The sequence below is a fragment of the Rhinatrema bivittatum genome, chromosome 8 (genome assembly GCF_901001135.1).
Source record: "Rhinatrema bivittatum chromosome 8, aRhiBiv1.1, whole genome shotgun sequence".
Classification (NCBI taxonomy): domain Eukaryota; kingdom Metazoa; phylum Chordata; class Amphibia; order Gymnophiona; family Rhinatrematidae; genus Rhinatrema; species Rhinatrema bivittatum.
Window position 1 is genome coordinate 81,100,028 of NC_042622.1, and position 14,500 is coordinate 81,114,527.

At 47.2% G+C, this 14,500-nt stretch overlaps 1 protein-coding gene across 6 annotated transcripts in view; it reads left to right on the forward strand.

The window, feature by feature from the left end:
• NUP188 (nucleoporin 188) overlaps window positions 1–14,500 on the forward strand; it is a 370,052-nt gene that overhangs the window by 162,319 nt on the left and 193,233 nt on the right. For 5 of the 6 annotated variants that reach the window (XM_029612592.1, XM_029612589.1, XM_029612591.1 and 2 more), the window contains exons 20-21: window positions 13,314–13,428; window positions 13,832–13,952. In XM_029612592.1, coding sequence (XP_029468452.1) covers window positions 13,314–13,428; window positions 13,832–13,952 — 236 coding nt within the window. The remainder of the gene's footprint in view (window positions 1–13,313; window positions 13,429–13,831; window positions 13,953–14,500) is intronic. The other variant, XM_029612590.1, reaches the window with a different exon arrangement.

The following is a 14,500-nucleotide window of genomic DNA, read 5'->3' on the forward strand; positions in this document are numbered from 1 at the left end:
ACCACTCATAATAGAAAACAGACTTGAACAATGCCTATTAGTTAATACTCTAGTCTGAAGGTGAGAATATAGAGCACAAACCCATGCTTGGAATAGTGCTGGAAATCTGAAGTTTTCCAATATGGAAAACATAAAGGGCCACCAGAGGTGATCAAAGGCCTTCTCTGCATCTAAGGCCAATACCAGCCCCTCCACCTTATTTTGCTTAGCCAGCTGCATAATATCCAACAGCCTACGAGTGTTCGTATTGGACAACCAACCCTTGATAAAAACCAGTCTTATCTTCTCTGACTAGGTATGCATAATGTTTTCCAGTTGAAGCTGAAGTACTTTGGCCAGCACTTCTATATCAGAATTTAATAAGTGTACAGGGTGATAGGACCCTGGGTCCACCCCATTATGCCCCTGTTTGTGAATCAGAATGATAATAATGTCCATCAGGGTGTGCTCTGATTCCAGAAATCTCTTTAAATAGTCGAACACTTCTGTTAATGCTGGTGCCAGGTCCTGTGAAAATCGCTTGTAAAAGTCTAAGGGAAAACCATCTGGACCTGAACACTTTCCATTTGGCAACTCCACAAGGCCCTTACACACTTCTGTGCCTGAGATCGGAGCTGCCAGCTTATCTCTCTGCCTCTCAATCTCCGGAATCTCCATCCCCCCTTAGATATTCACCTATGTCCTCTACACTGCACTTCTTCCTATTGGCATATAACTCTTCATAAAATTCTTGAAAGGTCTTATTGATGGTGCATAGATTATGTGAGATTCCCCTCCCCCCCCCCCCCCCCCCAAATTTAGTTCTAATGCTATGAAAAAAAGTCTGAGCTGATCTCCTCCTAATGGCCCTAGGCAACATAGATCCTGCCTTATTACCGTATTCATACATCTTTTGATGTGCAAACTGAAAGGATCTCTCCACCCTGTCCACCTGAAGTTGTTGGAGCTCATTTCTCATACCTTGTAAAGCTCTATAGACTCTTTTGGAGCACATTGCTTTGTGCCTCTCTTCCAGATATCTAATTTGTCTCTCCCAAGATTGTTCCCTACACTTTCTCTATTTTTGAATGTAGCTAGCAGAATGTGTAATTGTCCTCTCAGTACTGCTTTGAGGGCTTCCCATACTACCACTGGATTCTCTTCAGCTCCTCTATGCACTTTGAATTCACTAACCACTGCAGTAATCATATTTCAAAAACTCTCATTTTCTAGCAAGGAGGGATTGAATCGCCAAGTCCTGCAGAACCTCCTCATCTTGCAGCAACTTTAGTGGAAGCAGGACTGGACTGTGATCCAATATGGGTATAGATAATATGTCGAGCTCCCCACTTTATGCATAAACTCAGCTGCACATAAAAAATAATCAATACGGCTGTAAGAATTTTGTCTCTGATAGAAACAAGTAAATTCCCTCTCAGTCGGATACTGCACTCTCCATAGGTCCAGCAATCAACCAGCCTCCCTATACCTTCCACCGAACCCCCAGATTCACCCACACCCTAGGGCCTATCCATAGCAGGGTTTAGGCAGGCATTCCAATCTCCCTCATATATGGAAGGGGTGAAAATTCCTCAGATATTCCCACCAATTTGCTGTAAAATTCTTGTTGACCTACATTAGCATGCAAATTCCTTCCCATATGTGGAACATTCAAGAATCAGGAATCGCCCTTCCAAATCAACCAGTTGCTTGTTAATTTTCAGGGGGAAGGCCTTGTGCACCAGAACACATACTTCTCTACTTCTGGTGTTATATGAAGAGTGAAATACCTGCCCCACCCATTCCCTCTTAAATTTATTATGCTGTCTAGCGTTTAGATGAGTTTCCTGTAGAAAATCCACCATCACCTTATTTTTCTTTGGCTAATCTAAGATCTCCTTTTGTTTAATCGGAGTTCCATTTTCCCTCACATTAAATGACAGAAAGATGGCTTCTTGATTAGCCATCACCAGTCATGTGAAAAACATAGGTATGATCCTGGCTGTCGCACTCAAATCGCGTCTCACTGTTGCATATTTTCACCCCCTTATCATCAACCCCAAAACATTTCTCCCCCCTCCCCCTTGCAACAATAAATCCCCAGCAAACCCCTGATCTCAAGCATGGCCACTAAAGAGTTGGATGCACCTTCACCCCTTGAATGGGTCACCATCCCCCACCACTAAGACAAATGTGCCCTACCTTTTCTCCATCCCCATCTTCCTCCTCCCCTTTTCTCGTTTATCCAGCATATACCATCTGGGGGAATCGCATAAACCCACCCCCAACTATACCCAAACCCGGCATTGAGTATGAATTTAATAGTCTGGTGAAGCAGCTTAATGGACATCTGTCTGGGCAACCTGGTGGTTCTTCCCTTTTCTCATTGATATAGCACTCACTTGTAGCATCCAATTGTCTCAGCAATGGACTAGCTATAAACATCCAATCCGGGCCCCCAATGCTGCTGCAGTCACACACTCCAGTGTGCTTTCCATAGGAGACTGAGTTGTGTGATAGACTTGCATAGCCAAGAAAAAATGCACTCAAACTGCCCTCCAATCCTTCCCTTAAAGCCATAATCACCCATCCCTAGCTTCTCACAGTCCCTCTTCTTCCCAGAGCCGCAGTCCCCCACATCGCAATTTGCAATCCCATTACATTATTTATTTATTTATGTGCTTTTTATACATTGTTATCCTATTTCCCCCCTCTATTGCTCTACATTCCTGAAAGAGACTGCATTACTCAGTTAGAAAAATGTAATTAAAAGTTGCCAAGCTGCCCCGCCTATGACAGGCGTAAATACTGTCTCCGCATATCTTCGACTACAGCCACTCTCCTGCCTCCTGTACTGTTGGCAATCGCTCCAAGGCCTCTCCATCACTGGGTGATCCTCCGGTATTTCTGCCATTTCTGTTCCTGTCCAAGCCCATCTTCTCAGTTAAGGAGCCTGCACATGTGTCCAGCCAGGGTCATACTTCTAAATCATGGAGGGCAGGTATCTCTCATTCCCTAAATCCCCTGACTGCTAGCTCGACTTGCCCGGCTTCCACTTCCGGATGTTGTCGTTTTTGCCACCACTCCAGCCCTACACGATTCCTCCCTCCGAACAGCAGCCACAGACTGTGAAGCCGCGCCATCTTGATCACATGTACCGGTAGTTAAATATTCCATCGCTTCCCCTGGCGAGCCAAAACTTTTCCATATTGCATTAAGGTTTACTGTAAGTCTCGGGTAAGTTAATCGAAACCACAGCTGTTTTTCATGAAACAATTTCTTCCCCCTCACATATTCCTCCCTCTTTTCTGGGGTAAGATCGCAATCCTACTCCCTTTATATTTATTTTATTTATATTTATTTAACACTTTTTTATACCGACCTTCATAGTAATAACCATATCGGATCGGTTTACATAGAACAAGGGAATAACAAGAGCAATAAATAAAGTAAAAACCAATAGAGGAGAATAAGGCAAAGTTACATTTAACAAGGAGTAAAAAACTTGGAAGCTTAAAAAGCTGGAAGAAAGGTAAAGGCAAGTAGTTGTAGCATAATTCAAAAAGAATATGGGTTAAAGCTTAAGGTGCTTTAACCTGGGAGAGCCTGAGTCCATCGTTCGAAGGGATAGAAGACCTAGCTCCCACACTTTCCTGAGAACCCTCTCCTCCTTTTGAAACTTGTGAAATTTTAATAGGAAAGCGCATGGGGAGTTGTTGCCTCCCCCATCTTCCCTGGCACTTGATGCTCCAATTGATTTCCAGCTGGGAATCGCCATCAGTGGGGCTCAAAATCTCCCGAAGGACCCGTTCTAAAAAATCTCGCACTTTCTGCCCCTCAGACTTCTCAGGTACCCTGACCACCCGAACATTAGATCTTTAAGATCTGTCCTCTAGGTCTACCACTTTTTCTTCCAAAATTTGACCTGCTTTTTAAGGGCCATCAGCATGTTCGCTGCAGAGGATTTCCAGTCCTTTACTGCCGACATCCTTTTCTCCACCTCCTACAACCGCAGAAAAAATGGTGTCTAATTGGGTCTTGATCTCCGCTATGGAGAAGGACATAGAGCCTAAATCTTTGGCCACATCAGCCCTCAATTTTTTGATTTCCTTCAATATTTATGGCATCGTGGTTTGGGCAACCATAGCTATTTGCTCCTCCTCCACCTCCTGACCTCTCCTTCCCTCCTCTGCTCGCTCCTTCTGAATCCCCAGCTTCGTGATAGAAATCTGTTTTTGGTCACTCTAGCAGTCTGTGGGCATGACAGGAGCCCATCCACTAATACCTCTCAAAGGAGCAATGTCACCTCAGATATTTGGAATCACTTTCCTAACTGTGCATTTGTCACAGCAGTGGTGATAGAGGGATATACAGGCCCTGGGACTGCGGAGCTTCACCAAAACATGTCTTCCCTCATCGCTGCTTTCTAGCGCCTTCCTAACATTGCACTTCTATTCTAAGGGAAGAAGTCCATGAAAACTTAGCAGACACACCTTGGCGGAGGCGTGTTTGGAGATAAATCAGCGAGACAGTAGAGTCCATCAAAAATCAAAGCTCTGTACACCAGTCACTATCTTCCTCAGAAATGAATACTTCAGTACAGAGGAGATGTAGACAAGACATTTACAAAAAATCCCCTATTATTATTCTCAGAGAAGGTACAACCCATTTACCTGTACGTACCCGGATCAGTCCAGACAGTGGGTTGAGCCTCCTGTCCAGCAGATGGAGACAGTGAAAAACTGAAAGGGTATCCTATATCAGGACAGAGCCCCTCCTGCGTCCCTTCAGTATTTCTCTGTCTCCAGCAGATCCAGACAGTTGAACTTGCAGCTCCCCTTCTTTAGCTATTTCTTCTTTCTGTGGGTTTTTTTCTTCCTCACTGTTACTTCAGGATCAAGCAAGTACTGCCTACCTAATTCTTATATAAAAAAAAAAAAGAAGAAATTTTTCAACGTTCAAAACCCGTGTTCCTCAGGGAGACAGCTCTGTCTCCTGGCTCTTATAGGGTCCTAGGGGAGCTTGCCCTTTGAATATTCAGCCTAGGATTCCTTAGCTGGTGACCCTTGATTGGATTGGGATGATACTGGTGATCCAGACACTCCCCTCTTGACTTCTCTCACCCGGGAGTTTTTATTGCCTCGGGTACTGCTGCACTGACATTTTTAAGCTGCTGCCGAGATCAGTAACTTGCCGAGCCTGCTTCGTGGCTCTCCCGCGATGGCCTCTGCTCGGATTGTTTACCTGGGGGTGAGGGACCCCCCCTGGGGCACCAGCAAAATTGGTGGTCCGGGGTCGGGCTCCCAGCCGCGCTTCCAAGCCGGCTCCCTCGAGGAAAAACTGCGGGAACGGGGGACATTTTGGGCTCAGGGATCGCAACGGATTCTGTGCCTCAAGGGGGAGGGGAGCCAGATTTTACGATTTTGCTGCCAGATTTGAGCCCCGTGCACCCCCCGGAGGGGGTGCCTGATCTCTCTGACCTAGCCCGTCCCCCCCCCCCCATTACCTGGGAAGGCTCAGCATTGTTTTTCTCCAGATTTTGTGCTTTTATTGCACAAATCTTATTTAGCCAGCCTTCAGGAACAAGAGGAACCCCCCCCGGCCCCCCTCCAGCAAAGATCCCTCGGGTGTCCGTTGCACAGCCTCCTCGGGTCCCAGATTCCCAGGGTTCTGTCCGAGTCAGGACCGTTCCGGGCAAACCAACCACCCCAGATCCTCCCCAGCCCTCTCCTCCAGATCCTGATCTGGATTTGCTCCCAAATCCCCCAATTGAGGGTGACGACCCGCGGGTTTTAAGATTATTCCAGCGGGAAGAGCTGGACCCGCTCATTCTTTTTGTACTGAATGAGCTGGGGATCGAAAACCCACCTGAGGAATCCGCCAGTGCCTCTGCCCCAGGGATCGTGGACCCTGTCCCGGCGGGACTCAAGGTTCCTCCACGTACTTTTCCCTTCCACCCTATGCTTATGCAGCTCCTACGGGAATGGGAGTCTCCCAAATCGGGTCTCCGCGTGAGTAGGGCAATAGACAAGCTCTATCCCCTACCTGACCAATTCCTGGAGATGCTTAAGATTCCTAAGGTTGACGCTTCGGTCTCCGCAGTTACCAAACGCACCACCATCCCGGTGGTTGGAGCCACGGCGCTGAAGGATGTTCAGGATCGCAAACTGGAACTGCATCTCAAGCGGATCTTTGAAGTCCTCTCTTTAGGAGTTCAGACGACAGTCTGTAGCAGCTTCATGCAGCAGGCAAGCCTCAGGTGGGTTCAACAATTACTCAGCACCAAGGACCTCCTGTCTGCAGAGGTGGAACAGGCGGATCAGCTGGAAGCTGCAGTGGCGTATGGGGCTGACGCCCTCTACGACTTTCTCCAGATGCAGGCCAGGGCCATGGTGTCCGCAGTATCGGCCAGACGGCTTCTTTGGCTATGAAATTGGGCTGCAGATTCCTTCTCCAAGATGCAGCTGGGCATGCTTCCTTTCAAGGGTAAATTGCTTTTTGCTAAGGACCTTGAACAGCTGATTAAATCTTTGGGAGACAACAAGATTCATAAACTGCCTGAGGTCCGCCCTAAACAGGCTAAGTTCTTCTTTCCTTCGCGCTCTCGCTTCCGAGGCCAGCACAGGTACGATAACAGAGCGCAGGGATCCTTCCAAAGAGGTGCTTCCGCTAGATCCCAGCCGTGGTCTCATTCCTTTCGTGGCCAACATCCCTTCCGAGATGGTAACTTGCAAGGCCCCTCTGCGAAGTCCTCACAATGAGATATTGCCGGCCCATTCCTCCGTTCAAAATGTAGGTGGCCGTATGACTCTGTTTCTCGAGGAATGGGTCAAGATTACAACGGAGCAGTGGGTCCTCGAGGTGATCGAAAAAGGCTCCGCATTAGAATTTGCTCAGGACCTCCCGGACCGCTACCTCGTCTCTCCCTGCGGGAGCCAGAAGCATCCAATTAATAAATGGTGATATCTCTTACATGTATAATTTGTACTTTTATTAAATAGCAGTTTGTGGAAACTGGAGAATAATTACAAGCTGGTGGTGAATGTTTGGACTCTGATAGTAATTGAAGATCGGTCCGAAGTTGTGGCAGGAAAATAGCATTTAAACTCCACTTCTGTGTAAGACATTTGCAAAGCAACAATATGTTCAACAATATACACTTTTGCCAAATACACTGGTAAACAAATTTCTGGGAACATTTTGTTGCCTCCACAACCTTCGGTAAAACAAGTAGATTTTAACAAGCTGAACACAAATATGCATTTATTATGTCTGTATCATGTACCGTTTAACAGAGAAGTGTGATATACATTAAGCATTGTTATGTGTCTGTAGCGGCATAAGCTATAATGGCAATGTTGGCACTAGAAAACAAAACTAAAAATGTTTTGCCGCAGATTTTCATTTGTAATCACTGTCCAACGCTTCGCGGATGAGAATCCAACAGTCACCCAGCATGGAGGGGTTCCATAAAAACTACTATCCAGCAAGAAAATATATGTACGCGAGATTAGGTTTAAAATTTCACAATTATTGTAACACAAAATTGGCCATTTCTCAAAAACCTTTTGTGATGTACAAATTTCGAAGTAATATCTGTGATCAGCATCAAAAAATCTATTTGGAACACCAAAAAGCCTGAAGGAAACAAAACTTTGTTTACCAGTGATGATATTGTTTAGAGCAAGAATTTCAAGATGACAGTAAATTTGTACTTGGTAATATTTTTAATAAGTAACTAACTTCCCGTTCAATAACCATAGATAAGGGGAAAAAAAAGGAAAACTGCAATCAACCCTTAGCTGGAGAATCCCATCTTCTGTGGCTGCTTTATTATGCTTGTCCACAGAGAAAAATGATGTCGCTTAATTGTAATGGGTGTTGCTCGTGGACAGAAGAACAAACAGCCAAACAATCTCTCCCTCCTCCCCAGGAAGTTGAGAAAAGACTCAGGGCGGGCACATGGTAATGCTAGCACAGGGACTTCCTTGCATGTCCGGAACAGACTCCAGACATTTTTGGGCTAGAGAAGAATAAGGGCCAACTCGGCACTGTTGGAAGACGTCCCCAATCTTGTGTGGCTGGCTGTTCTTCTGTTCATGGAGAGTACCTACTAAAAGGTAAGCAACTTCGCTTTACATTCTGAAATGGACAAAGACCCTGCTTAAAAATTCTCTTTCCCTGTACGAACCTGGATCAGTCCAGAAGCCTGGGTTTATGCATCCCTGCCATCAGATGGAGACAGAGAAAAACTTGACTGATACTGCTACATAAACCTTAGTGCCACCTGCAGTTCCCTCAGTATTTTCTCTGTCTCTAGCAGATGGCACAGGGTGCTAAACCTGCAGTTCTGCTGGGTTTTTTTCTTTCCACTTTTTCTTTTGAGCCTTCCTCCCAGGGATTCTTTATTTTCTCTCATTAGGATTCCTTGTGGGTCCTACCCCCGTCCAGTAGAGGCGGACGGGGCCGGAGGTTGTTACCCTTTTGTGAGCCCGTCTGTGCGCCCGTGGGGTGTACATCTGGTTGTCTAGATCCCTCCCCTCACGAGACCGCCCAGGCCGCTGCAGGCTCCCTGGGGATTTTTTGGTTCCCCTATTTCTGAGGCTACTTGTTCCTTTTATTCAGGTTTTTTAGCTCTCAGGGCTCTTTTTTTTCGATAAAGTTTAAATTTTTATTCCGCAAACTCTATTCTAACTATCTGACACCTGATCATCCCAGCACTCAACAGAACTCGCAGGCATAATCCTCCTCCTTCATGCTCTCCTGATTATCCTCCTTTTTTACCCCTCCCTGCTCACTCCCTTGATCCGTTAAGTTCTTTGAAAATGTTATCCACAATATTCTGTTATTCAACGACTAAGAAAATATGTTGATTGTTCACAAAACCCTACTGTTCCCAACTACTATGTTAACTCCATTTGATTGTAAGATAATTGCATATGTTGGATGATAATTGCAGATTTGTAAACCGTTATGATGGCTCTACCGAATAATGGTATATAAAACCCTACAAATAAATAAATAAATAAATAATAATTTAAAAAAAAGCCACCCAAAAAAACAACAAAGAGGCTGTTTTCAGGCAGACAGCAGCACAGCTCTGAGGGCAACTTTTCCCTGGTAAGATCAGCTCTGGGGTGAGAGAGGCTTTGCTTCTTTGGGATCTTTCTCCTACCTTTTTTTCCCTCTCTGTGCAGTATACTTATTACCCTCCCTCAGCATGACCTGAGGTACTGCGTGCCGAGCCTGTGGCTTGGCGCATTCGCTTCTTAATAGGGCTGGTCTTTGTGCTCCTTGCTGGCCTTAGTTCTGAGCAGGCTCTGGCTGTGGGAGGTTCACTGCCTGGCTCTGGACCCATACTGGGGGTCAGGCGGACGGGCGGACGCAGTCTCATTGCCCTCCACTCAGAGGTTTCAGGCACCTCCCGCAATAGGGCGGTCTATCAGAGGGGGCCATGGAGACTCCGGTGATGCTCCCCCGTATTCAGCAGCGGAGCCTGATCCAGGGGTTCCGGAAGGTCCAGATGTTCCGGCGACCAGTGATACCTTGCTGGGAGATGATCCAGGGGTCCCTAGTCTCAGGTCCGAGGATACAAAGGAGGTCCGCCTGTTCCGAAGGAAGGAATTGGATGTGTTGCTGCCTTTAGCCTTTTAGGTATTGGGTATTAAGATGCCCCAAAGTGACCCGGCTTTAGAAGGGGCGGATCCCATCCTGGATGGGGTGAGAGGCCCCCAGCTTCCTTCCCGTATCATAAGTCTGTTAGGAAGTTGGTAGAAGTGGAGTGGGGGACGTCTGATGCTTCACTGAAGCTGGGTAGACCTTGAGAGAGGTTTTTTCAGACTCATTCTCGTTTCTGTTCCGATAGGAGATCCAGGCCAGCGCAGGCCGCCCCTGGTCCTCAGACGTCATTTTCCCCTAGGGGGCATGCTTGGGGGCAGTCCTTTTGGGGGGCTCGTAGGCCATTTTGGGGTACTGCATGAGGATCTGTGGCCAGTGGCAAGTCCTCACAATGAGGCGAGGCCGGCCCACTCCATCATTCCTATTATAGGAGGTCGCTTGACTCAGTTTTACGATGAGTGGGCCAAGATCATGCAGGTTCTCAGAATAATAAGAGACGGCTACGTGTTAGAATTTGCTCAGCCAGTTCGCGATCTTTATCTAATTTCCCCTTGCGAGCTTGTGAGCAAACAGGTGGCGATAAGAGACCTTAGTGCGCCTCCAGGACTTGGGGACGGTCGTTCCGGTTCCCTCAGTGGAGCTTCGAAGGGGACACTACTCCATTTATTTTTTGGCCCATCCTTGATTTGAAGAAGGTGAATGCCGCCCTCAAATTCCCCACTTCCGGATGGAGACCTTGCGTTCTGTGATAGCAGTGGTTCGCAAGGACGAGTTCCTAGCTTCCCTGGATCTCATGGAGGCCTATCTGCACATTCTGATTCACTTGGAGTCCCAGCGTTTTCTTTGATTCATGATCATGGGCCAACATTTTCAATTTTGGGTCCTTCCTTTCGGTCTGGCCATAGCCCCACGCACCTTCTCCAAAGTGATGGTGGTGGTAGCGGCGGCACTTCGGAAGGAAGGTGGTCTGGTACATCCTTATCCAGACGACTGGCTTATCAGAGCAAAGTTGGAAGATCTCTGTCATCAGTTGATACGCAGAGTTCGCAATGTTCTTTACTGTCTCGGCTGGGTTGTGAATGTGGCCAAGAGTCATTTGACCCAGACACAGTCCCTGAACTACCTGGGCGCGAGGTTCGACACTCTGTTAGGCAAAGTGTATCTGTCAGGAAGAAGAGTACTAACTCTTCAGAAGTGCGTTTGCCGGTTGTTGCAGTTGCAAGTACCCAGAGTATGGGATTATTCGCAAGTTCTGGGTTCCATGACTTCAACCTTGGAATTGGTTCCCTGGGCATTTTTCCATATGAGGCCATTGCAGGGAGCACTTCTGGCACCTTGAAAACCAATCTCGGAAGAGTTTCACTTGCCGCTGCCAGGGAGGGTCTATCTTGGTGGCTTCAGTCTTCCAATCTCCTGCGCGGGATGGACCTCGAGGTCCCGGACTGGGTGGTAGTGACGACCGATGCCGGCTGGGTGGCGGGTTGTCAATGCCATTCCGTCCAAGGTATCTGGTCTACGAAAGAGACTGCATGGTCTATCAACTGGTTGGAGACCAGGGTGGTGCGCTTGCCATGAGGGATCGCTTACTGTTGGTGAAAGGACACTCAGTTCAGATCCTGTCAGACAATGCAATGGCAGTGGCGTATATCAATCGGTAGGGTGGAACCAAGAGTCAGGTTGTAGCTCAAGAGGCGCAAATCTTGATTCATTTGGCAGAGGCCCATCTAAAGTGGATAGAGGTGTCTCACACAGCTGGCGTCAAAAATGTCCAAGCGGATTTTCTAAGTCGTACTCTGCCAGATCCAGGTGAGTGGGAATTGGCGGAAGCCACAATGCAGCTCATCCGGAGACGTTGGGGTCTCCTCACCTGGATTTGATGGCGACTCGTCAGAATGCTAAAGCCTCAGGGGGGTTCTACTTTGTGTTCCCTCCTTGGCCGCTGGTGGGCAGGGTGTTGCATCGCATAGAGAAACATCACAGGGAAGTGATTTTGGTCACTCCGGAGTGGCCTCGGCATCCGTGGTTTGCAGATCTCATCAACATGGCAGTGGACAATCCGATTTGTTTTGGACATCTAAAGGGACTTCTTTGTCAGGGCCCCATATTATCCGACCAGGCCGGTCACTATTGTCTAGCAGCTTGGCTTTTGAGAGGTGGAGGTTGAAGAGTAAAAGATACCCAGATTCTGTTGTCACCACCTTGTTACAAGCCAGGAGGCAGTCAACTAATCTGGCTTACGTTAGTCTGGCATGTGTTCGAGTCCTGGTGTTACCTCTCATGATGTCCATGCCCTCCAGTCCTCCATTCCTGAGATTTTGTCCTTTCTGCAGGAAGGTTTTGCTAAGGGTCTTTCACCGAGTTCCCTTAGAGTTCAGGTGGCGGCCTTGGCTGCCTTCGGGGCAAAGTTGGGGATTCCGCTATTTCAGCTCATCCGGATGTGGTCAGGTTCCTCAGGGGAACGAGGAATTTGCGGCCTCCAGTTAGGAGAGTGTGTCCATCCTGGAACATGAATCTCATCCTACGGGGCCTATGTTCGGCACCGTTCAAGCCTTTGCGGAGGGTGATGCTGAAGGACTTGACTCTCAAGGTGGATTTCCTCGTGGCAATATGCTTGGCTAGGTGGATTTTGGAATTGCAAGCTTTGTCCTGTCTGGATCCCTTCCTTCAAATTTCAGACTAGGGTGGGGGTGGGGGGGGTGTGTCTCGTTAAGGACTGTGCCTTCTTTTTTTCCTAAAGTCATTTCCGCGATTCATGTGAACCAGTCTGTGGAGCTTCCTGCCTTTCCGGAGATGGAGGCATCCGCTCCTCTTGCAAGAGAGCTCAAGCGGTTAGATGTTTGTCGAGTTCTTTTGCGCTATCTGGAGATGACTAATGATTTGAGGAGATCCGATCACCTTTTTGTATTATGGAGCGGCGCGAACCAAGGTTCTAAAGCTTCAAAGGCTACTATTGAATGTTGGTTGAAGGAAGCTATTGGTTCCACTTACATTACTGCCAATCAAGAGGTTCCGGAGGGCTTAAGTGCTCATTCTATGCAGTCTCAGGTGACCTCCTGGGCGGAGGCGCAACTGGTGTCTCGAGATTTGCAGAGCTGCAACTTGGAAATCATTACATACTTTTGCGCAACACTATTGTCTGGATTTGGGAGATTCTTGGTTTCCTTCTTTTGGTGAAAGCGTTCTGCGAGTGGGACTCTCCAGGTCCCACCCTAGATAGGGGGCTTCGGTACATCCCAGGCATCTAGACTGATCTGGGTACGTACAGGGAAAGGAAAAATTGGTTCTTACCTGCTAATTTTCCTTCCTGTGGTACCACGGATCAGTCCAGAACCCGCCCGATTCCTAGATGTGGAGAGTCGCTTGCTCAGCTATAGTATTGCCTTTTGCGTACAGATTCATTGCAGCCTGTTTATAGTTTTGCAAGTTGACAAGATGTTTAGAGTTTTACACTTTTTTTCTTCATTGGTTTGGGCCGTACCCAAGCATCTCCAGATTTGCTTGGGTACGGATCTATACTGAGGAACTGCAGGTGGCACTAGGGTTTATGTAGTAGTGTCAGTCAAGTTTTTCTCTGTCTACATCTGTTGGCAGGGATGCATAAACCCAGTGGTACTACAGGAATGAAAATTAGCAGGTAAGAACCAATTTTCCTTAAGCTGCTATGTACTGAATCTACCTTACTCAGTTCATCCTGTTTTATGCTCTCTCCTTCACAGCAGTGAGGGGATGAATGCCGGTGGATATGGGAATCTGTTGATGAGGATTGAGCAGCCCCAGGGAGAATACGGGGTTACAACGTCCTTTCTCCGCTTAGTGACAACACTTGTCAAGGTAAGTATCCTTGAGGCTTTTTTTTTTGCAAAATAATTTTTGTTTTGTAGCATTCAAAGATAAACTTCACAACATGAACAAGAAGCAAGTATCCGTAAAGATTGAGAGGGACCATGTCACAAGGAAAGAATTTGGTATCCCAGGGCTGGAGATTTGTTCCTGAATGCAGTAGTGGGTTGGGGAGTTGTCCATGGGCAGTTTTATGTTTTGTCCACACAACATATCTGATGTGCATGCACTGTATTTTATTAGCATGGAGTTAGATCCTATTACATCCCAACAAGTGCCCTGTGAGGCGAGTCTGCCCCAGTTGAGCTTTCCATCAACTCTTCCGGGGATCCGAGATTGCAGTCAGCAAGAAGTTTGCTGTGCATTATTTTATTACTCTTGTTGTTTCTTAAAGGGACAACTCGGCAGTACCCAGAGCAAAGGGCTCATGCCTTGCATCCTGTTTGTATTGAAGGAAATGCTGCCCAGCTACCACAGATGGCGCTATAACTCCCATGGCGAGCGGGAGCGCATTGGTAAGGAAGAGCTGTTGCTGAGATGTAGAGGAGGATAAACAGAATGTTTCTTTCTGCAGAATGGTCATATATTGTTTCTTCAATATTTAAGAAGACTTTTAGCAGCTATACTGGTGCTAGAGAGTACCGGACTCTTTATTGGTTGTAATTCCCCGTAACCACTACAACCAGCCCTATCTGCCCGTCCCACCAGAACACACCTCAAATGCACCCTACAAGTCCCTTCACTTAAGAAAGCCCGTCTCTCAGCAACCAGGTCCCGCGCCCTATCCATTGCGGGCCCCACTCTTTGGAACTCTCTTCCCCCCCGACATCTGTCAGGAGCAATGCCCGTTTAAATTCCGCAAACTGTTAAAAACCTGGCTTTTCCACCAAGCTTTTCCGGATTAATTTTTTAGTCACCCCTCATTCCCCCTGCCCTCCTCTAGACCGCTGATAACCTTCATCACCTCTTCCCCACCCAATCTCTTTGTTATTCTTTATAAACCTCTTGTAGACAGTGCAATCCTTTTCAGCCCCTTGTAAATTTAATTATAACTTGTTAATTT